Raw genomic sequence first — 23643 nt, 5'->3', positions numbered from 1 at the left:
AAGAAGTGCTATACAAACGGGCAACGAAAAAAGGTTTCATCCCTGAAGCTACCAAGGAGTTGGAGCCATATCTATATCTATATTTATATCTATATATCTTATTATCCTAAAGCCCATTATAGGTTCTATCTCGACATACGAGCTGTCCACCTCGACAGACTACTATCAGATGCAATTATAGCCCACTAACATGCATTTAGTCGTCTACGTCAGCATACCACACCTTGTACCAACATTAATTTATGACAGCTGATCGCTTCATATAAGTAATTATATGTACTCCAATTTCATTCCAAATCACTTGTAATTCCCGCAGCAATGCGTGTGGTGTGGTTCGTGTTATATCTAAACTATGAGCCAGAGCCAAAATTTGTAGCTTCTGTCTATTTCCTTTTAGAAATGCTCTTGGAAACTTTTGACAATATGTTTAACCTTCGGTAGAGAAGCTATATTCCACCATAATAACCATTGCCAAACCCATTTTAGGAGGAGCCAGCCACGGCGGAGCCCTGTTAAACAGGTCCTCGGTAAAAGTTTTGCAGGAAACAATCAGACCTACAGTAGCTGATCGATAACCTTCTAGAAGCTGTCAAGCTTTATTATTTACACATGTGTCGGGTCATTCGCAAACGCCCAATCAAGTGACGTGAGCAGCGTATACGACCGTTTGGCACCCGGGTTGGCATCTCTTTCTCTGCTGAGAGATCGTGTCTGGTACCTGCACCGGAGATGATGTTAGGCTGAGCTGATCGCATCAATCTCTTGCAGCAGTAGCAACAGAAGCTACGTTTACCCGTAAAAGAAAAACCAAAATTAATGACTATATATGTGTCTACTCAAACTCAATCTGAATTACTAGCACATAAGAATTGTGATCTTGAAATCTCAACATGTATGCTATACACATATACTGCATCAAGGAAGCATCATAAAGTTAAGTTAACACGAAATAATTAAGTGCCACATCAATGCAACGCGTTGTTGGTTCTGATCCGTTCGACACATGGCATATCTAGTCCGGAGTCCGGACCGAGTAGAGGTTGACAAAAACCACGGATGGTTCGACAGGCCATGAGAAGGCATGCTTCGTCGTCGTGGACATCGACATCACCCTCGCTTCTTCTAGCAGGAAAGCGAGCTGCATGCGTCGTTCTCCCACAACCGCCTATCTGTCTGTCTCGCGGAGATCGTAATGCGCGCTGCTTCTCATGCACACGGAAAAGGAGAAGAACGCGGCAGAATCTGAAAGGTACCAAGGTGCATCCGTACCGTATCACCGTATGTTTGCCAGTGCAGCGTATAGTATGTTTGCCAGTACGTAGGAAACCGTCGATCGATGCATGCAAATGATGCTAGCTTTTGGGCTATTAACAAGCATTCTATCTATACATACTTCAAAGAGAGCAAAGGGAGAGACGACCAGATCGATCAGCTACTTGCCTAGTAGTGAGCTACAGGTTCCATAAGAACGCACCGAGCCCCGAAGCAGGCATAATGCCGTCCGGCTGCGTCGTCCAGAGCTGGTCCGTGGCGAACCCGTTCCCGCCGGGCACCACCATCTCGTCGACGTGATGCTCGTACGACCACGGGTTGGGCTCGTACGACCACGGGTCGTCGGCGGCACAGTCGTCGTGGAATGACGCCGTCCAGCAGAACCCTTCGTCCGACGCCGCCAGGACGTCCTCGTCGTCGTCGATCGGCGGCAGCTCCACGATCTCCTCCAGCAGTTCATCCTCGTCGGGGTCGCCTACTACGACTAACGCCTGTCGTCCCGGCCCCAGCTGCTGGGGCGGCGGCGACGACGACGACGACAGCGGCTCCGGCTGCGGCGACGGAGACGGCGCCGAAGCCGCCGCCGCGGCCACGGGCACCACATCCACGTCCATGGCGGCGGCGCGCGCGGCCGCGGCCTGCACGTCGCGCGGCGCGGCGGAGGCCGGGCGCGGCAGGGACGCCGCCATCTCGGGGAAGTTGAGCACGGCGCCGCGGCCCTTGACGACGAGCGCGGCGGCGTCGTGCGCGCGCGCCGCCATCTCGGCCGTCGGGAAGGTGCCGAGCCAGATGCGGGACTTCTTGCGCGGCTCGCGGATCTCGGACACCCACTTCCCCCACGCTCGCATGCGCACGCCGCGGTACGCCGCCGGGCGCCGCCCGCCGCCGCTTTTCCCGCCCCTGCTGCCCCTCTTCTGCACGCTGCCCAGCCCCAGCGGCGACGTCGCTGGGCTGCTGGGGACGACATCGGAGTCCGGCATTGCCACCAGTGCCACCAAGTGAGCGAGGCGTGCAGTGTGCGCGCGCGGGCAATGCAACGCGCAAATGCTGTGCAGTGGCAGGCCTGCTTTGTGCCGTATGAGCTAGGCTACAAGTCTTGGTCTCGGAGATGGATAGATGTTGATTTGAATGCGAAGCAAAGAAGAGGAGGGGGGTTTATTTATTAGTAATGGTTGGTTGGAGCGCAGTGACATGACGGCTCAACAAACGGAATGCTATAGCTGTACTACGTTCTCTGTATATGATGCTCTCTTTTTTTTTGCTTGCGTTGTTGCATCCATGGATCCAGTCAATATCTGCCGGCAGGATGTCCGCCGGTACGGTGCAATGCAACGGATAAATTTTCAACCAGACCGTTGCAGCACCTAGGATAAAACTGCTTACGAACGCTAGATTACGACTTTACTAGATATACATGACCCCCACCCGCTAATTTGAAAACGCATCATCCTATGATATCATGAAAGAACACGCCGTTTAAACCCTCCACTATCCATACATAGAGTGAAAGCTGGCAGTACAGCTAGCGGTAAGCCACCCTGGATGAAAAGGTGCTTGTTTAGTTCCTTAAAAAATTTCTCAAAAAGTGCTACAGTAGCTATCATATCGAATCTTACGATACGTGCATGGGGCATTAAATATAGACGAAAAAAAACTAATTGCACAGTTTGGTTGGAAATTGCGAGACGAACGTTTTGAGCCTAATTAGCCCATGATTAAACAATAATTGTCAAATAAAAACGAAAGTGCTATAGTAGCTAAATTCCTAAAATTCACGAACTAAACACAGCCTCAGTGATGTCATTGGACATCTGTACCATACTAACTGCACATATATCGATATGGCGTCCTACAAAAGTACTTCATTTAGGCCTCCGTTCATGGTAATGTTTAGGAATTAACACGAACTTTGAAGAATTTCCCCCAAGAAACAGTGCGATTCTGTTGTGAATTAATTCTAATGGAATCCCCATCCCCACAGTCCAAAACCGGGGGTTCATCAGTGCTAAAAAGTTTGATGTGATAAAAAATTTGCATGCGATCCATAGGCAGGAAGATTCCATCAGTGTCTCGCAAATTTGATTTAGGCCTCGTTTAGATTGCGAAAAAATTTCAACTCGATGAATAGTACCACTTTCGTCTTATTTGATAAATATTGTCCAATCGTGGACCAACTAGGCTCAAAAGATTCATCTCGTGATTTCCAACTAAACTGTGTAATTAGTTATTTTTTTACCTACATTTAATACTCCATGCAAGCGGCTAAAAATTGATGTGATGGAGAGAGAGTGAAAAAACTTGGAATTTTAGTGGCATCTAAACAAGGCCTTAGTTACCTGATTCCCCTCATTAATAACTGACAAAAAAATTGATGATTTGATCTGACGCAACCCATTCATTAATTGACACATGCAGCCTATTCGCTTGCTTGTAAACGATCGTAAATTTCCAGTCAGGAATAGTGTTTTTCTCTCACACCAAACCAGCCAGTATTAAATAATCCACGATACGATACGGCCTCTCGAACAGGCCGATGACACCGAAGGGGAATTGTGATCGGTCGGTGGATGATTGACTTATTATATGGCTACGCTATGGGGGTGCCTAAACGTTGTGAATCTTTGCTAGTATCCGGTAGAATTGCCAAGCAATCAAGATGTTGATATATAATAACGGGAAATTCATAGGCCGGCCTATGACAGCTCAGTGGGATGCTAGGAGTAATGGAGGTCGATCCGTAGCTAACCCTATGTCCTTAAAGCAGTTGATGTAACGCATGTATTTCAAGTTGAAGTCATATACTCATATAGATCATTCGAATGTGTAGTCTAATACTCCCTCTCTATCAAAATAAATCAACTTATAGAGTTGTTCTAAGTCAAACTATTTTAAATTTGATGAAATTTGTACATCTGTGACACCAAATAAGTATACTGTAAGGATCTATTTCATGGTATATCTGATGATAATAATTTTTGTGCCATAAATAATGATATTATTTCCTATAAATTTGGTCAAACATAAAAATATTTGACTTGGAACAACTCGAGAAGATGATTTATTTTGAGATGAAGGTAGTAGTAGTTAGATATAAAAAATCATTTTGTTCCTGCAAAATTCTTGTGTTCTAATAAACAGGGACTACCTAGCAAATGCACGGACTCATAGTTCATCAATAAATTAGTATGGCTGCTTCTATTAAGTTATATCTAGATTTGTGCATTGTAGTTTACCTGTATTTAGTTGTCTATATAGGCCAGTCTACACTACTCAAAGCAGGTCCACTGCAACATTAGCAAGTATACTAGATTTGATCGTTAGAAGGCCTGCGCCAGCTGATAGGGCCCCAAAAGTGGAGATTCCTCACCTCCTACACCTCTACTAGAGCATGGATGTGATTACATGCAACACAATATACACAAAATATACGTAGCGGTTTCCTAAGTCGTCCGTCTCTATTAGAAATGGGAGACGTCTGTAAAAATGATTTCTTTTCTAGTGTTACTAATTCATTTCAGCGCAGATTAAGTGTTAACAAAATACGGAGCTAGGGCGACCACTTGAAACATGTATCTGTTCCGAGTTATTAGACATAATCTTCCACTACTAAGAAAGAATGGTAGGAGATGGTCTCTCTAATTAAAAGAGATCGACATATCTAGAGACTGTCTATGTAAATTGTCACACGACCTCCAGCAACGTCCACCTCTATTAATCATTTGCAGGGGTAATCATCCTAAGGCAACCACCTCTATTAATCATTGGCAATCACCTTAGAATGTTCGTCTTTGTAAATCAATTAACAGAGGCGACATCTTAAAATGCCCACCTATAATAATCGCTATTAATAGAGGCGGGTCGAGTGTCGGACTAGAGGGGGTGAATAGTCTTTTCTAAATCTAATTGCCACGGTTAACCAAAACTAATGTAGAATAAACCTATGCGGTCTAGCCAAGACGTATTACACTCCCCCGTCTAAAACAAAAACATCTTACAAAACATCCTACATAAGATATGTGTATGTCAAAGGTGCCGAGCTAATAGAAGCTCTCATACATAGTTCTAGTTTGCAAGGTCACAAAAACATATGCAACTAGTCAAGCAAGCAACCAGGAGCTCCAACACATACTAGTGGGCAACAAGCACAAGCTACACTAGCACTAGCTACTCAACTAGAGAGCAACTACTTAGCTACACAAGCTAACTAGCACAAGAGCAACACCACACTAGCACAATATATGAACAAGTAAATACAAGCTAGTGTAGGAGATGCAAACCAAGCAGCATCAAATAGATGACATGGTTATATTTTATCCCGATGTTCGGTGGTTTCCCAACTACTTAATCCTCGTTGAGGCAAGCCCAAGATTACCACCGGTCCTCTTTCTAGTGGTAAGCCCGCAAGCTCGCACTCATCCCTCGAGTGTGCTCCCAACATGAGCTCTAGCACTTGACCTAGCCAGATCACTTGGCACTCTTCACACACTGGTAGAGAACCGAGCTTTACTCCCGGTGGAAAACCCCCTCTAGTCCCGGTTCCCCACCCGGGAGCAAGCATCCGGGACTAAAGGGGGGGTCCTTTAGTCCCGGGTCAGGAACCGGGACTAAAGGAGGACCTTTAGTCCCGGTGGGTAACACCAACCGGGACTAAAGGTGCCTCCTGACATGCCACGATGGCCGGCACCTTTAGTTCCGGTTGGTAATACGAACCGGGACTAAAGGTTTTTTTCTTTTTTCTTTTCTTTTCTTTTCATTTTTTTGTTTTCTTTTCAAAATAGGTTTTCGAAGTCGTATTGTATGCTGCTAATTATACATTTATACGCGCATATAGTATGTTTCGGTTCAAGCACAATGAACGTATTAAATCACATAATTCAAGCATAGAAATATATATATATATATATATATATATATATATATATATATATGCATGCATGCATCATATATATATTTACATGCATGCATGCATATGTGTATTTTACATTATATTATTTCATGTGCATATATTACAAAAGATTGCATTACAGTTGTTGTGACATAACAAGTTTCCTCTCATCCTCTAGCTTGGCTTCAATGGCAGTGTTGGGTCGAAGTAGAACTCGCCCTTGGAATCGATGACCTGCTCATTAAAAAATCCGGCTATAGACTCTTGAATTGCTTTGATTTGGTCTTGCCGTATGACCTTTTCCTCCAACCATCGAGTCTACAGGTTTGAATTAAAGGAAAATAAATTAATATATATACGTATATATATATATATATATATATATATATATATATATATATATATATAACACAATCAATAATAATAATTAAATGAATATATAGTGTATTTTTAACGTACTTTGAGTCTCTCTGTAGGAGTTCTTTGGGAGAGCACCTTGATAAACTTGCAAACATAGTAACCACAGTAGTTGTTCTCCTGTTCCTGCCTCAGACACCACTTTACGAGAAAAAGATTTGTCATCCAATCTGGTGATCCGGTGAAAGCTATATGTTGGGACTTACTTTCAAAGGGATTACATTTAGTGGCGCTTTGCATTTTTCCATGTGTTGCTTCTCAATAAAGGTTTTCCAAACACTGCCCAATAAAAAATTTGCCACGTCATCAGATATAGTTAATCATCATGTTTGTGTGTATATATAGTTGCTAGAGATCCTGAAATTACCTCTGGATAATATCTATCATATCTTGGTAGTCTTGTTGTGGTTTTCTCATCGAGTCATAGATTATCAAGTGACTTTTCACCAGATCGATGTCCATCAATATCTAGTGATTGCTGCATGTGTTTATAGGATATAACGCATAACACTCATTAATTAACTAGAATCAACATATGAGCCATTAAGGATATGATCGACATGATTAACACTCACTTGAAGTTATAGGGAAAGAGTATATCCTTCTTGTGGCGTTGGTTCACTAAGAAGTTCATGAGGTTACTCTCTGACTCAGACTTCCAATTAGTCTTTGGAGTAATTGGGTCTTTGAATACTATATGGGGATCAACAAAACCAATTTCATTGCAACCTTCCTTTCTGAGCTCTGTCATTGTAAATCTGCATATATATAGTACTTGTTAGGATAATTTATATGCATATACACACATATGATGAGTTTAATAATAGATCGAAAGAATTATTACTTACAGGCAATAGCAGCTAATGATAACTTTGTCCAGAGAGGTCAGGTGGCATAGTTGATGAAATTCTGCAAAGTCAACATACATAACATCATCGCCACGGAACCAATGTTCGTCTCTAATTCTGACACCAACGCAGAAGTCTCCACTAGTAGACGCCTGCATGTACCACTTGTTTAGCAGGTACATTTGCGTCCCCAGATCAGATAAGGCTTGAGGGTTGTATAGACTCTGGCCTAGTACAAATTTTTTCTTCCAAATATCAACCTCCGCCGCACTCTTAATGTTTCCATCACCAAACATCTGGTAAAGGTCGAGACCAGTCTCATCAAGAAATTCACCAAGGTGATCCAAATCGACATCCGAAGGTATGTTTGCCTGATGCATTAATCCTAAATTCGAACCATATTCATTACCAACAACTAGCGGGGGGATTGATTGGTGCGCTTGTTGTCCGAGTTGGGCAACTCCTTTCCCTGCCTGCTTCTTTTTCTGTGCCGCCTCAATTGACTTGGTGAGAGTGCGGTCATAGTCTGATAATGTTGATTTGGACGGCTTACGAGATTCCCGCTGTTGTTGCTAGTAAGAAGTCACCTTTTTTCTTAGAATATCTGGAGCTATGAAGAAGTACGGTTTCTCCGGGTTTCTCCTTGCTTCTTGATTCATTTTAAGTTTGTCATAGAATCTAGACATGTCTTTTTTATATGCATCAGTTCCTTCTTCCTTCTCTTCAGATATTATTTTGGGAATAGCCCTTGGTTTCACGGTGGCTTTCTTTGCAGGCGGGGACTGGTTCTTCGTTTGAGGGGCTGGCCTCTTGCTAGGCTTCTTGGTAGGCGGGGGCGGGGGAGGCGTTGGAGACCTCCTTGGAGGTGTTGGTAGCGGCATTGGAGACCTCCTTGGAGGTGGCGGCTGCGGCGTTGGAGACCTCCTTGGAGATGATGGTGTGGATGTAGCCTCGTCTTCCAACACAATGTCATCGTACAGAGCACTATGATGATCTGGCGATTGAACAATTGGATTTAGGTTGGGGGAGGATCTGCTACAAAAAAAGGAATGACATATTATTATGAGCAGATTGTTAATTATTTAAGCCAATACAAATTAATGATGTAGTGTTTTCATCCGCACGTACCTATGGTGAGGTAGTTCAGGAGGAGGTGGAGCCGACATCCCTGGAATGATGATGTAGCGCTTGCGCCATAGAATGAATGTCTTCTCCGCTTCTCCTAGAGTCTTCTCGCCATCACCTCCAGGAATGTCAAGAGGCAAATCACTAAAACCTTTTTCAGCTTTATCTACCGAGATGGTAGCATATCCTTCTTGGATTATATTCCCATGAATCCTTGGTGTCTTGGTTCAGTCGATAGGATTAACAAGACCGATAGCCACCTTGATTGTGGAATTCTCCTTCGGAATGTGTAGCTCACACGTTGTACAAGGTTCAGTGACATCATCCACAGGGAAGCGCAGTCCTGTGTCCCCTTGATTTGGTATCTCCGTGGAAGCGCAACTGCTTTTCAACTGAACAGATTGGCTAATGTTGATTCCTGGCTCTGATGCCTGCTTGCTTGCACTCACTGCTATTTGCACTTGCCTTCTGATTTCCTCCTGCATTCTCGCTTCATGGTTTTTTCCCGCTCCTGTGCTTCACGTACCGCTTCCTCCAACCTCTGGAGCCGCTGTGCCTCTTCTTCCTTCTTTCTCTGGCGACTTCTGTAGGAAGGTTTGTCCTGAGGGAATCCATGCTCCCATGAGACACTTCCTTTGCCTCTAGTTCGGCCACCATGTTCAATAGTCCCGATGGCGTATGTCAGCTCATCCTTCTCTCTATTGGGCCTGAACGCACCACTAGCAGTAGCTCTCTGAGCATAAAACAATCTTTCTGCTGCTTCTTGCAGTCTTGCGCCATAAATGCACTTCCCTGTCTCCTGGTCTAGTGTTCCCCCATGAGCGAAAAAACAATTCTTTGCACGTTCTCCCCACTCGAGTGATTCTGGTCTGATACCCTTAGCAAGAAGGTCTGCTTCCATTTTGTTCCACTTCTTAATGGCAGTCGGGTAGCCACCTGATCCCAAGGTATGGTGGTATGTCTTCTGTTGGGCATTACGTTGGTTCTTTATCACCCGACTCACACCCTCTTCTGAAGTCTTGTACTGTACAAACTCATCCCAATAGGGCCTCTGCTTTGAGATCAGGCCTGGGATAGTAAAATCTTGTGCTATGTTCTTCTTGACATACGTCGTGTATAGGTGTTTCTTCCAAGTCTGAAACTGGGTGGCCATCTTCTTCATTGCCCAATCCCTAACTCGCTCCTTCAATTCATCACCATCTATTATATCATCATAACCATCTGTTTGGAGCGTGAAATGTACCAAGACATCATTCCAAATTAACGCCTTGTCACGATCAGAGACAAAACTGACATGAGGAGCATTGGTCTTCTTCTTCCATTCACGGGTACTAATCGGGAGCCGGTCCCGTACAAGGTAACCACAGTGGTGCACAAATTTCATTTTATTCGGCCCCCCCGGTTCTCCTGTATCCACATTGAACTCCGAGATGATGAAGCGGCCCTCCAATGGCTTTTTGGGACCTCGAACATTTTTACTCTTCGTTGTAGTTGTTGATGTTGATCCAGAGGGCTACAAAACATAAACATTATTTTTAATGTCATGAGCACACATAAGACATATGATAATATATATAGCTAATAATAAAAAATATATACTTGGCCAATATGTTGTTGCTCATTTTGTTCAAGAGCTAAGTACCGACTCCCGTCATCTGCATCCTCTTGCACATTATTTTTAGCACCATCATCGCCAGCAACTTGAGTGCCAGTGTTGATCAAATTCATCATCAACTCCTCCTCATCCATGTTTCTCGGGTCGGCCATCTAGCTTCAAAAAACAAAATCAATATATAGTACGTCAAATCTTTGCTTACATGCGTAAAATCTATGAACAATATGCATTATTAAATCTTGCCCCTCGGTCACGGACGCAATTCGCCACACTAGGACGAACTACGTCGGTACTAGGGCGAATTAGGGCTATACATAAACGGCCGAGGGCAAATTGCGTCGGTGACTAGGGCGAACCACGTCGGTGACATCAATAGCGCGGTTCGCCCTGGTGTGATTGTTTAGCATTAACGATAACGATAATATGAATATTGATCAACTAGGCCACGAGAAAGGGCGGTGTGACAAGAGTGGCGGTGCTCCACTCCACCGTATATATGTCTGTACACATGGGTGAACGAGGGCGGCGGTGCTCCGCTGTATACATAGAAACGCATGGACGAACGAGGGCGGCGGTGCTTCGCGACGTATATATACATGCATATGAATACAAATGACGTATATATACGTGTCGGCGCGGTGGCCGGTGTGCTGACGACGACGACGTGAGGCGGGCCGGCGTGCTGACGATGACGACGACGTGAGGCGTGCCGGGGCGGTGTCGGTGCGTGATGTTGTGATCCTATGTACCATGTGAACCATGTAGTCATTCATCATATGAGAAAATTCTATGTTAATAATGTAAGTATAAGTCATTATGAAATGTAAGTATATGTGTCTTATTGCTAATATAACCATTACTATTTCCGAAATGATAAGAATTTATTTTCTTCTTCTACATGCGATCTCTGATGCTATGATATAAAGTTTGAAGATAGTCTTCCCGGAAAAAATATGTAATGCTCATATTACTTTAGCAACATTAATATATTATATCTGTATATTCAAAGTTCACAAATGAAGAAACGTTGAAGTTTTCCTTCATTTGTCTGTAGCCATGCATGCAAGTCCAACCAAAACTGCTTACATCATCACATGTGATATTTTTTTATAAACTAAAAACACTTAGTTTACAAATTGGGTATCAAAATTGAGTTCCTATTTGACCATTATATATCCTACAACAAATCCTTCAAAAAAAAGACCCTACATGAATATATTTGGATAAAATTTCGTTAACAAACATTGATCTATATAGATAGAAAAAATTCTTCTATTGAAACTGCATCTTGGAATAATGGCATATCATATAGTGATGAATATATGGCGGTTGATGGGCTGGATCATTTTCAGCTTTAGTGACAACGACAATAGTTTCCAAATAATATATAGCCTGTTTATTATACAAGCCATGGATTTACATCGATCTAATTAATTTCTAAAGTAATTTCATTGGTGGTCCTTAATTAAACTTGTCATGAGTTTAGGTCCCAGTGATCTTAAAATATATTTTAGTACCATAAAATGCAGTTTTTGATACTCTAAACTTGCTAATTTATTCATATAATATCTAAATATTCAAAACTTGCGTTAAGATATGGTTTTGAGATGTGAGCTTGACAACTCCATCTTTCTCTCTTTGGCCTCGCTCTACTGTAGGCAGAACTGGAAACAGCTGCAGCCACAGCCCAATAATCACAGCTGATCAGGTTTTTTATTTAAAATCATTTAGAGTTCCAAATATTCATTTTCAGTTCCTAGATTTTGTGATTCAAAATTTGGAATTTTCAATCGACCTCGAGCGTTGACATGGCTTACACCAAAGTTGTAGTTTTCGACGTGATCTATAACTCGACAGTGGAGGGCTCGGGCGAATGTACAAAGAGATCGACGAACATATCACCTCGAGCTCGGCAGTGGAGGGCCTCGGGCGCGGTGGGGCCACGGGCGCGGTGGAGGGCCTTGGGCGCGGAGGAGGGCGCGGTGGAGGGGCACGGGCGCGCGCAGTGGAGGCTGCATGAGGAAGAAGAGGGCGGCGCCGGTGTCACGGAAGGCGAACAGACGCGGCGCGAGGAAGAAGAGGGCGGTGGTGTTCGACGAGGAAGAAGACAAGCGGATCGATCTGCGCCAGGCGCTGAAGGTTATATATCAGAGAGAATTACTCCCGGTGCCAGCCACCAACCGGGAGTAAAAACCCTTTACTCCTGGTGCGTATTACCAACCGGGAGTAAATGTACCTTTACTCCCGGTGCGTGTTACCAACCGGGAGTACTCCCGGTTGGTAACACGCACCGGGAGTAAAGGATTTTTTTTGGCGGGCCACGAAACTGCAGCCCACCTTTACTCCCGGGTGGGCTTCCCACCCAGGAGTAAAGGTGGCCTGCAGTTTCGTTTCCCGCCTGTTTTAAGCAATAATCTTGTTAAATACAATAGAAATGCAATAGTTTTTGTTAAATACATAGTAAGTTAAATAAAAGGCATAAAATTATTTTGTTAAAAATATGAATTTTCTTTTTGTTTATTGCACATAGGCAAAATCTATAACCTAACTTTTTTTTATTTTTTGTTAGAATTATAAAACATAATGTAACTAATATTTATTATTTCGTTAATGCAAAAATATAGTGTTTAATTAAAATTATTAAAACTATTGGTTTTGGACAGGAAATTTGTTTTCACATCATTTTAACGTTAATATTTTAATTTTTCATCACTCAGTATCCTAATTTACCTTTTTGAGAGAGAAATCCCACCAAATCAAACATTGATTTAATTTGAAACATGACATAATAAACATCTGAATTCACAATTATTACATAATATCTCAAACACACACTATATTAAATCACTATATCATCAAGTGGGCACAGCAGTGAACTTCTTCTTTACGTATGTCCCTTGGTTATGATCGCTTCGTAACCATGGAGTGTCCTCATCATTTACCAAGATGCTAGGGTCTTTGTTCACTTTGAAGGGTGGAATTCGGTCATCCTTTTCATATTCTTCTGACATGTCCGACTTGTCCTCAATTCCCACAATGACTCTTTTCCCTGAAAGAACTATGTGGCGCTTTGGCTCTTTGGTTGAGTCATTATCGTTTTTCCCTCTTTTTGGTTTGGTAGACATATCATTGACATAGAACACCTGATTCACATCCTTGGCAAGGACGAATGGTTCGTCTTTGTACCCAATATTACTAAGGTCTACTGTTGTCATTCCATACTCGTTGTCTACTATTACCCCGCCTCCGGTCACCTTGACCCATTGGCACTTGAACAATGGGATCTTCAAAGTAGGTGCATATTCTAGTTCCCATATTTCATCTATGCGTCCATAATATGTCTGCTTATTCCCATTCGGGTCTATGGCATCTATGCGGACACCACTGTTTTGGTTGGTACTCCTTTTATCTTGGGCTACTGTGTAGAATGTGTTCCCATTTATCTCGTACCCTTTGTATGTGATGATATGCCATGATGGTTGCATAGCCAATAAATACAGTTGCTCATGGATGCTCTCATCACCTTGACATTTTTTTCGCAACCAACCACCGAAAGTTTCCATGTGCTTATGCGTAATCCAAGCTTCAGTCTTCCCTGGAAACTCGGATCGTAAGAGATCCTTGTGTGTCTCAATATACGGATCTACCAAAGAGGAGTTCTGTAGAACTGTGTAGTGCGCTTTATTGAAATAATCATCATCTGTACCAATATATGTTTTCCTCCCTAGTGTCCCCTTTCTGCTTAGTCTCCCCTCATGTCTCAATTCAGGAACACCAATCGAGTCAAGGTCAGGAATAAAGTCAACACAGAACTCAATGACCTCTTATATTCCACAGCCCTTGGCGATGCTTCCTTCTGGGCGAGCACGGTTGTGAACATATTTCTTCAGGACTCCCATGAATCTCTCTAAGGGGAACATGTTGTGTAGGAACACAGGACCGAGAGTGAAAATCTCCTTGACTAGGTGAACTAGGAGGTGTGTCATAATATCAAAGAACGAAGGAGGGAACACCAACTCAAAGCTGACGAGACATTGAACCATATCATTCTGTAGTTTAGCTAGACCAGTTGGATCAATTGCCTTCTGAGAAATTGCATTGAGGAATGCACATAGCTTCATGGTGGCTAGACGTACATTTGGAGGTAGAATTCCTCTTAATGCAACTGGAAGTAATTGTGTCATGAGAACATGACAGTCATGGGACTTTAAGTTACAGAATTTCTTCTCTGGCACATTTATAATACTCTTTATATTCGAGGAGAATCCAGATGGTACCTTGATGTTGTTTAAGCATTCAAACATGATTTCCTTCTCCTCTTTGCTTAGAGTGTAGCTAGCAGGACGTAAGTAATGGCGTCCATCATCTGTCTTCTCTGGATGTAGGTTGTCTCTTTCTCTCAAACAACGCAGGTCCTGTCGTGCTTCAAATGTGTCCTTAGGCTTTCCATACACACCCATAAAGCCTAGAAGGTTCACACAAAGATTCTTCGTCAGGTGCATCATGTCGATCGAGCTACGGACCTCTAGGACTTGCCAATAGGGTAGGTCCCAAAATATGGACTTCTTCTTCCACATGGGTGCGTGACCGTTAGCGTCTTTCAGAATAGGTTGGCTTCCATGTCCTTTTCCAAAGATGACTTTCACATCATTGACCATATCGAGTACATCCTCACCGGTTCGGTTGCGAGGCTTGGTCAGGTGGTCTGCCTTCCCTTTAAAATGCTTGCCTTTCTTTCTTACGGGGTGATTTGCAGGAAGAAATCGACGATGGCCAAGGTACACGACCTTTCGACATTTTTTTAAGAATACACCTCTAATATCGCCGAAGCAGTGTGTGCATACATTATATCCCTTGTTTGACTGTCCTAAAAGATTACTTAGAGCAGGCCAATCATTGATTGTTACGAACAACAATGCTCACAGATCAAAGTGTTCCTGTTTGTACTCATCCCACACACGTACACCTTCTTTATTCCACAAAATGAGAAGTTCATCAATAAGTGGTCTCAGGTACACATCGATGTCATTACCAGGTTGCTTCGGGCCTTGGATGAGCACATGCATCATAATGAACTTCCGCTTCATGCATAACCAAGGAGGAATGTTGTAGATACTTAGAGTAACAGGCCAAGTGCTATGACTACTGTTCTGCTCTCCAAAAGGATTGATACCATCTGTACTTAAAGCAAACCTTAAGTTTCTTGCGTCATTTGCAAACTCCGGGAATTCTCTGTCGATTGTTCTCCACTGGGACCCATCAGCAGGGTGTCTCAACATATTGTCTACCTTACGGTCTTCTTTGTGCCATCGTAACAATTTTGCATGTTCTTTGTTTCTGAACAGACGTTTCAAGCGTGGTATTATAGAAGCATACCACATAACCTTGGCAGGGATTTTCTTACGCGGACGTTCGCCCTCAACATCACCAGGGTCATCTCGCCTAATCTTATACCGCGACGCATGGCATACCGGGCATACATCCAATTTCTCGTACTCTTTGCCACGGTACAGGATGCAGTCATTAGGACATGCATGTATCTTCTCTATTTCTAGCCCCATAGGACAGACAACTTGTTTTGCTTCGTAGGTAGTGGCGGGCAATTCATTGTACTTCGGAAGCATCTTCTTTTGGATTTTTAGTAACTCTCCAAATCCCTTGTCAGATACACCATTCTTTGCCTTCCATTGCAGCAATTCTAGTGTGGTTCCCAACTTTTTCTGCCCTGCATCACAAGTTGGGTACAACAATTTCTTGTGATCTTCTAGCATCCGCTCGAACTTGATCTTCTCCTTTTCACTTTCACATTCTCTTTGTGCGTCATGAATGACCTGACAAAGATCATCAGCCGGCTCATCTTCTACGGCTACCTCTTCTTCAGCTTCTCCCATTGCAGTATCATTGAAGCACGCACCATCAGGAATAATATCATTGTCGTCCCATTGTTCTTCTTCACCTTCTTTCATTACAACACCGGTTTCTCCGTGCTTTGTCCAACAAATATAGTTTGGCATGAAACCCGACTTGAACAAGTGTGAATGAAGAGTCCTTGAGCAAGGATATTCCACCGTATTCTTATATATGACACATGGACAGCACATGAAACCGTCGCGTTTGTTTGCCTCGGCCGCACGTAACAAAGAATGCACGCCGTCAATGAACTCTTGGGAGCGGCGATCAGCATTATACATCCAATGACGGCTCATCTGCATTACATGACATAAATATCATATTAAAACCTAGATCATAATTAATTATTTATACAACATGCGTGCCACCACAAAAGATACACATTTATGAAAGCATCGCTACAATGTAGACAATCCCAACTACCACTAAAAGAACTAAAGCTAAAATACATTTTAGGAGCACAAGGATTTCGCGACCAATCTCAACTAAAACAGATAGATCCCCCGATTGTGCAACATCTTTGGGCTTCTTTGGCTGGATCACTGCCTCATTAGCCGCCGTATCTACCTGTTGTGCAAGATATTTTTGCACGAGTTCAACATACTCTTCCTCCCAGTAGAAGCCTGAACATCGTTCACTGCCATCCCACTGAAATTAAAACAAAAAATTAGAACTTTAATCACAACCATCATGAAAATAGGTATAAACTAACCATAATCATTAAATACGATAAAATAACTCACATTGCGATCTGGACACTTGTAGAAGATACGATCCTTGTTGGGACCCTCCTTCTTCACTCGGTACTCCATCACAATCTTTGTCTCATCACGACACTTGCCGCATAGAATGAGAGGAAGGCCTGGCCTAAGTCGCTTTGGAAACCCATGAGAGGCCGAGGACCCGGAAGCAGTTGCCATCTACTCTCTATACTCATTTTTTAATACACTATAAATTTCTCCTTTTATAAACAAATAAAATTAAGAAACTATAAAATTATCTAGATCTCTAAACAATGATATTTTTAATGGTCATTGTGTTCTCGTCTTTTACTGCGGCAGGTAAGTAATTCACATGATATTTCCGCAAATTAACAGAAGAATGGGAGTGTACACACATAACAGACTACTGCGATGATATTGGGACGTGTGAATAAATAACCATCCGTACTAGTTGAACTTGCTTATGGGATCATCTCGGCGAGCATTTCTCCACCGGACGTACTTGGTCAAGGAAGAGCTCCGATTCTACGAGGAAGGGAACACGGTCTTCCACGACCGTTGTCGCTCTCCCTCGTAGAATCAAAGCTCCTCCTTGACGTTCATTACCGTTCGGCAGAGAACATGCTCGCCGACATGAACACGGTCCGCTAGTTCAACTAGTACGGATTTTCTATAATTTTCTAACTATTTTCTAAGTTTTTTATTTCATAAAAAGTTAAAATAAAAAGTACGGTGATTGACAGACTACTGCGACGATATCGGGACATGTGAATAAATAACCATCCGTACTAGTTGAACTTGCTTACGTGATCATCTCGGCGAGCATTTCTCCACCGGACGGCACCGTACTTGGTCAAGGAAGAGCTCTGATTCTACGAGGAAGGGAACATGGTCTCCCACGACCGTTGTCGCTCTCCCTCGTAGAATCAAAGCTCCTCCTTGATGTCCGTTACCGCTCGACAGAGAACATGCTTGCCGAGCTGAACACGGTCCGCAAGTTCAACTAGTACGGATTTGCTATAATTTTCTAACTATTTTCTAAGTTTATATTTATATATACTTTAACCTTCTTTCATGTAAATATGCAAGCTTGAAGTGATTTTGAGCTCAAATTGCTTACAAATGAAAAAAAACCACAATAAAGAACCATAAATATATATAGTGAACAAAATGGCATAAGAAAATGGTGAAAAATGAGAGTATGAGATTGGTAACCTTTACAACTGAAGAATCGACGGAGGAATCGAAGAAATCGACGGAGGAATCGAAGAATGGTTGGAGGAACAATGGAGGGAGGGAGGAAGCAAGAACACTACTGCAGTTCAAAATGTGCTGAGCTCGGGCTCGGGGAGGAAGGAGGAGACGGCCGATTTATAAAGGAGAACATTTAGTCCCGGTTGGTGGATCCAACCGGGACTAAAGGTAACTTTTCAACCCCGGGCGCAGCCACGGCCCGAGAGTAGACCTTTACTCCCGGTTGGAGCCACCAACCGGGAGTAAAAGTATACCTTTAGGCCCAGTTGGTGGCTCCAACCGGGACTAAAGGTCTCTGCCACCTCTGTCTGACGCAGTAGCCGTTGGGCAGGGACCTTTAGTCCCGGTTGGAGCCTCCAACCGGGACTAAAGGTATTTCTAGTCCCGGGGGCAAAAATTCTGGGACTAGAGCCCATTTTGGCCGAGGATCAAAGGTCTGTTCTCTACTAGTGACAACTTGGCTTTACTAGAGTTGCTTCTTCATAACTTTTCCATATGAAGTCGGATCTAGACAAACTTTATATTAAAATTATAGCTCTCGATGGGATCTACAACTTTGTAGTTGAGAAGTTTTTTGCTTGAAACTATTTAAAGTCCCCAAATATTGTTTTAAGTTCATGAATTTTGAGATTTAAAAATTTCCAACAACCTCAAATGTTGATATTGTCTATACCAAAGTTGTATTTTCTATACTTACAAGTTTGTAGTTGAAAAGTTATTGATTTGAAGACATTTAGAGTTCCAAAATATATGTTTTAAGTTATTAGATTTTGAAATTCAAATTTATAACTTACAAACGACCTTAAATGTTCACATGGCTAATACCAAAGTTGTAGTGGCCCACCTCATCTACAAGTTTATTGTTGATAAGTTTTTTATTTGATGTATTTTAGAGTCTCAAATATTTATCTTAAATTCACATATTTTGATACTCAATTTTTTTTCTGAAATTTTCGAGTAATCTCGCTTAGAGACACATCTTATACCAAAGTTGTAGTGATTGACAAAACTTAAAATTTTGTAGTGGAAACTTTTTTTTATTTAAATTCATGTAGTAGCCAAAATATTCAATACAAGATTATAAAATGTTAATGAAAAATATATTATCCTATATAGTGACAAATGAGTGTGTGGAGGATATTACATGAGTAGTTAGGCCGTGGGAGGTGGTTCTGTCTCTATTATTTGATTTACGGACACACGCTTGTCTCAACAGAGACTGGTCCGACTCTATTAATTGATTTACATGCCCATCTCAATAGAGACGGGCCCATCCGTCTCATTTAATCGATTTCCTTACATAGACGGATCCGCATCTGCTACTCGTTTTACAGAGAGACGAAGGCTGCTTTATTTTCATCGTAAATCCCACGTTCAGACAGCTTGGTCTAAATGGGATAGCGCCTCTGTCGGCACCTCAGTAGCACATCACCATCATCGTTAAAGTAATATATACACACTCTGCAGAAACGTCACACGACGTACCACTCGCTTTTTGCGTGACACAGGATCAATAATTAACGCAACCAGTAAATTGCCCATCTGGTTACTGCAGGACTGGGGTCGTCTGCTGGGGGATCGATCAAGTACTTGCTACACACTAACCACCGTGGCAACGTTCCTGAGATTCCGTTCGGCGTTCTCTATGCATGATTAATCAACTGGTAATGGGCGCAGCATGATTGATCATCCCAGCTCGCCTGTTATCTCCTAGCTTAGCTCCGTTCAGCAGTATCACGTTACATTGTTATTATTTTTTCAAATTCGAATCAGGACACTATTATTTTAATCTGAAAAATCATTACGGGTAACTAAGACAACCATCTCAGTTAATCTATTAATGGAGATGGACAACTTAGAAAAACTGCCTCCATTAATAGAAATTAACCGAGACGGTTGCCTTAAGGCGTCCGTCTTCGTTAATCAATTAACCAAGGCGGACAAAGCAACCGTCTCTGCTGGTCTCTATTAATGATGATCTTTGATCTGAGGCAGTTACGATGTCCGTCTCCATTAACCAATTTGGCCTGTCTCCGCGTTGTGAAGTAGTGTCCAGGGTGTAACCGCGTGTGCTATTGCAATAAGCACTTACTGGCCGCTCGATCGATCGACCACTGCACACTGTGGCTAGCTGTGGGCCGGTGGCTGTACGTGCATGCATGGCCGGATGTCTCAGGGGTCCTGGCGCGCCTGTGCTGCTGTGTGCACACAGGAAGTAGCAGCACATCGAGGGGCAGGCTGTCTGTCCGACGTTCCCATCGCAAGACGACGTGCACGTCGATGGCTCTCTCGATCTATAGATCACCGTCTCCAGGTGATCATTGCGTGCAAGCTTTTTACTGATATAATAGTAGCTAGCTTTATTTGATTTAGACATGACTTCATGCACGTAGGGGCCAATATCCAAGGAAAGGGACATGCATGGGATGGATCGACCTCACCACAGTGTTGATGACCGTCTGAAGTGTCTCCATAAACGTTTGTTTCATTTTCACCTTGAAGGACTTAGCTAGGTCACTGTTCTAAAGTACCATGCATATGCATGCATGCATGCTACTGCTACATCAACAAAGCTATATATATGTCGTCTGAGCTAAAACTAAACTACCGACTGGGTCTAAATTTGGCCAAGCTGCATCCATGTGCAGTGGAGATAACGCGTGGTGCAAGAAATAAAAGATTTTGCGTACAGTACAACCCAATGGTACGTAGAGATCGCGAACGAGAAGAACACTAGCTGGCAGTGGCGGAGCGTGGGAAAAAATTAAGAGGGGGCTAATTTCAGTATGCATTTGCATATTGTGATTTATTATGAGCTTGTAAACAAACAAGCGAGTGCACATGTCGGTTGCCGCAGTTCAGAGAGCAAGCGCATGAAAGAAAGTTCCATGTCTCATGTCTGCATGACAATATGAGCTCAAACTAGCTACGTACAGCATGTACAGAATTGCAGGGCAGCAGTTTGCTTGCATGCATTCATGCATAATTACTCCAAGGCAGTTTCGCCCTAAGGTAGCTCCGCCAGTGCTAGCTAGTCATCCATATGCCTGGACAATAGACATCTCCTACAACTAAAAAGAACAAAGCGTGAATATTTTTTGGTACGACATTTGTTTTGGTTCGTCCGTCTATCTATCCATGCGAATCGCTCCCCGTCAGCCCCAACGCCTCCCACCCCGCGCGACTCCCCCGACGCCTCCTCTCCCACGCGTGCGACGACGACTCCTCCATCTCTCATCCCACCAGGCGAGGGAGCCGCCCACCAGGTGAGGGCACCGGCCAAGGACGTCAGGCCGCCCGCCAGCGGCCACCACGGCGCAGGGCCCCCCTCCCTCATCCCCACGCGGGCGGGTCCCGCACTAGATCCGCCGCCGTCGGTGCCCATCCTGAAGGTCCACGCCGCCACCCGCACCACCCAGATGCCCACAGCCTCCGCCTCCGATGACGACGACCTTGACGCCCAAGACTGCGGCCACTGCTGCACCGTGGCTCGAACCTGTGCCGGAGGCGGAGCTGACCCTCGACACCGTACCTGCGGCCGCCACTCCCCACCTCCACTTCGCCCCCCGCAGGCAACAGTACATCCGCTTCCCCTCCCTCCACCTCCTACGCGTCCGTACGAGCCCCCCATCTCTCCGTCCGTCCTCTTCCTTTCCACCGGCCACAGCGCGCGTAGCCTGAGTGCCTTGCCGGTCGCCGCCTTCGCCTCCGCCTCCGCCTCCGCCTCCATCTCTTGGTCCTCTTCCTCTCCACCGGCCGCAGCACCCGTAGATGCCACGCCCGGGTGCCTCGCCATCACCGCCTCCGCTTTGTCCTCTCCCTGCCCAATGCACAGACGCTGCCACTGGCAGATCTTTGTTGCCTCTTCCCCTTGCCTAGCGTCGGCGCACGTGGATGTGGTACCTTGCCGTGCCGGTGGCTGCGACAGCGGACCATGACAAAGGGGCGGTGATGGCCCAGGTGCCGATTAGAGGCCGCGACCATCGTCATCTCCGTTGGCATGTATGGGCTCCCCGTTGTCTTCCAATACCTCATCAGACCTCGCCGCCATCCTCGAATACCTCCATCACTCATCCCACCAGGCGAGGGAGCCGCCCACCAGGTGAGGGCACCGGCCAAGGACGCCAGGCCGCTTGCCAGCGGCCACCACGGCGCAGCGCCCGTAGATGCCACACCCGGGTGCCTCGCCGTCACCGCCTCCGCTTTGTCCTCTCCCTGCCCAGTGCGCAGACACCGCCACCAGCAGATCTTTGTTGCCTCTTCCTCTTGCCCAGCGCCGACACACGTGGATGAGGTACCTTGTCGTGCCAGTGGCTGCAGCAGCGGACCATGATAGAGGGGCGGTGATGGCCTAGGCATCGATTAGAGGCCGCGACCATCGTCATCTCTGTCGGCAAGTATGGGCTCCCCGTTGTCTTCCAATACCTCGCCAGACCTCTCCGCCATCCTCAAATACCTCGCCATCGTCCTTACAATGACAAGTATGTGTACCGTCCTTTTCGATTTCGAATTCTCGGTCTATCCGATCTCTGCCTTCTTCTCGATCTCGATCTCATTGTTGCGCCCGGATCTGATTTGGTTATGTCTTCATTCCTTATGCATGATTTCCACGCCAAAGAATTGCTCTAGGCATCGACAATAACCCCTTCTCTACCAGGCCAGTCAGGTGGACCGACGTTGGCAACGTCTAAACGGCCGAACCAATTCCATTTTTTTTCAGAAAAACATTGGCCAATGATGGTTCAGTTTGGTGCGTACCAATCTGACTTCGATTGTCTCATACTATTGTTCCATTTCCATACTTATTTATATGTGTACATGGCATCTTTATATGCACAAATATGATACTTCTAGCATTCCCTATTGTTGGTTCATGCTAAAAACCACTTTATCTTTACAATTATGTTCTGATGGAGATGTGGAGGATCTTGATTCACAATAGAACCTCATGCTGGTCATAGTCTCCACTTTTCTTCTTTCAATAATGACAATGTGAGATTAATAGTGTTCTTAAAATTTAAGGAAGTCCTTCTACCATTTATGTTTGGACTAAAGTTTCTCACCAATACTTTTGTAACTATGTCTGGTTTGATCTATAGTTTTCTCCATGAGTGGGGAATATAGTCTCACTTACTACCATCATCCCTTCCATGATGGCGTGCTATCCTAAGTGTCGCCTCGGCAATGTATACATCAATCGTCTATTTAATTTGGATCCCTCTCTATAGGTGAATCGCAAAAAAGGAAATAATTTCTTATCCAACTAGCTAATCATACTTGGTTACCTAGCAGGTGAATGAGATATTGCATTGTTCATTTTCGCTGTAGTAATATTGTTCATTTATATCCTAAGATATTATCTTTAGATCAGTTCACTTTGGAAAAGGAATTTTTGTTCATTTATATAGTCCCACCTTTTTACCAAGTTAAGAATCCATGTTAATATATTGTGATGCAAGAACTATTCAGTTTAGACTGCAAAAGTTCACCTAATCATCATTGCTTTTTACAGGGATGAGATGAGAGATAGCTTAAATATATTGTGTCCAGATCAATGTGCAATTGAATCAACTGAGAGCAAATCAATCTTTTCAT

General features: G+C 43.9%; 1 protein-coding gene across 2 annotated transcripts; it reads right to left on the bottom strand.

Moving 5' to 3' along the window:
- Positions 1-311: 311 nt before the first annotated feature.
- Positions 312-2399, bottom strand: LOC136529333 (ethylene-responsive transcription factor ERF043-like). 2 transcript variants are annotated; one of them, XM_066522409.1, is made up of 2 exons: positions 1475-2399; positions 312-718 (listed from the first exon to the last, which is right to left on the bottom strand). In XM_066522409.1, exons 1-2 carry the CDS (start codon positions 2250-2252, stop codon positions 600-602), a joined length of 897 nt encoding a protein of 298 aa, XP_066378506.1. In that variant the 5' UTR covers positions 2253-2399; the 3' UTR covers positions 312-599. The 2 variants fall into 2 exon arrangements, with proteins under 2 accessions (XP_066378506.1, XP_066378507.1); XM_066522410.1 differs by having other exon boundaries at positions 581-718; positions 1441-2399.
- Between the last annotated feature and the right edge of the window lie 21244 nt (positions 2400-23643).

Source organism: Miscanthus floridulus, chromosome 19 (genome assembly GCF_019320115.1).
Source record: "Miscanthus floridulus cultivar M001 chromosome 19, ASM1932011v1, whole genome shotgun sequence".
NCBI lineage: Eukaryota > Viridiplantae > Streptophyta > Magnoliopsida > Poales > Poaceae > Miscanthus > Miscanthus floridulus.
The sequence above is the reverse complement of the archived record's forward strand: the minus strand, read 5'-3'. Positions and strand labels throughout refer to the sequence as shown.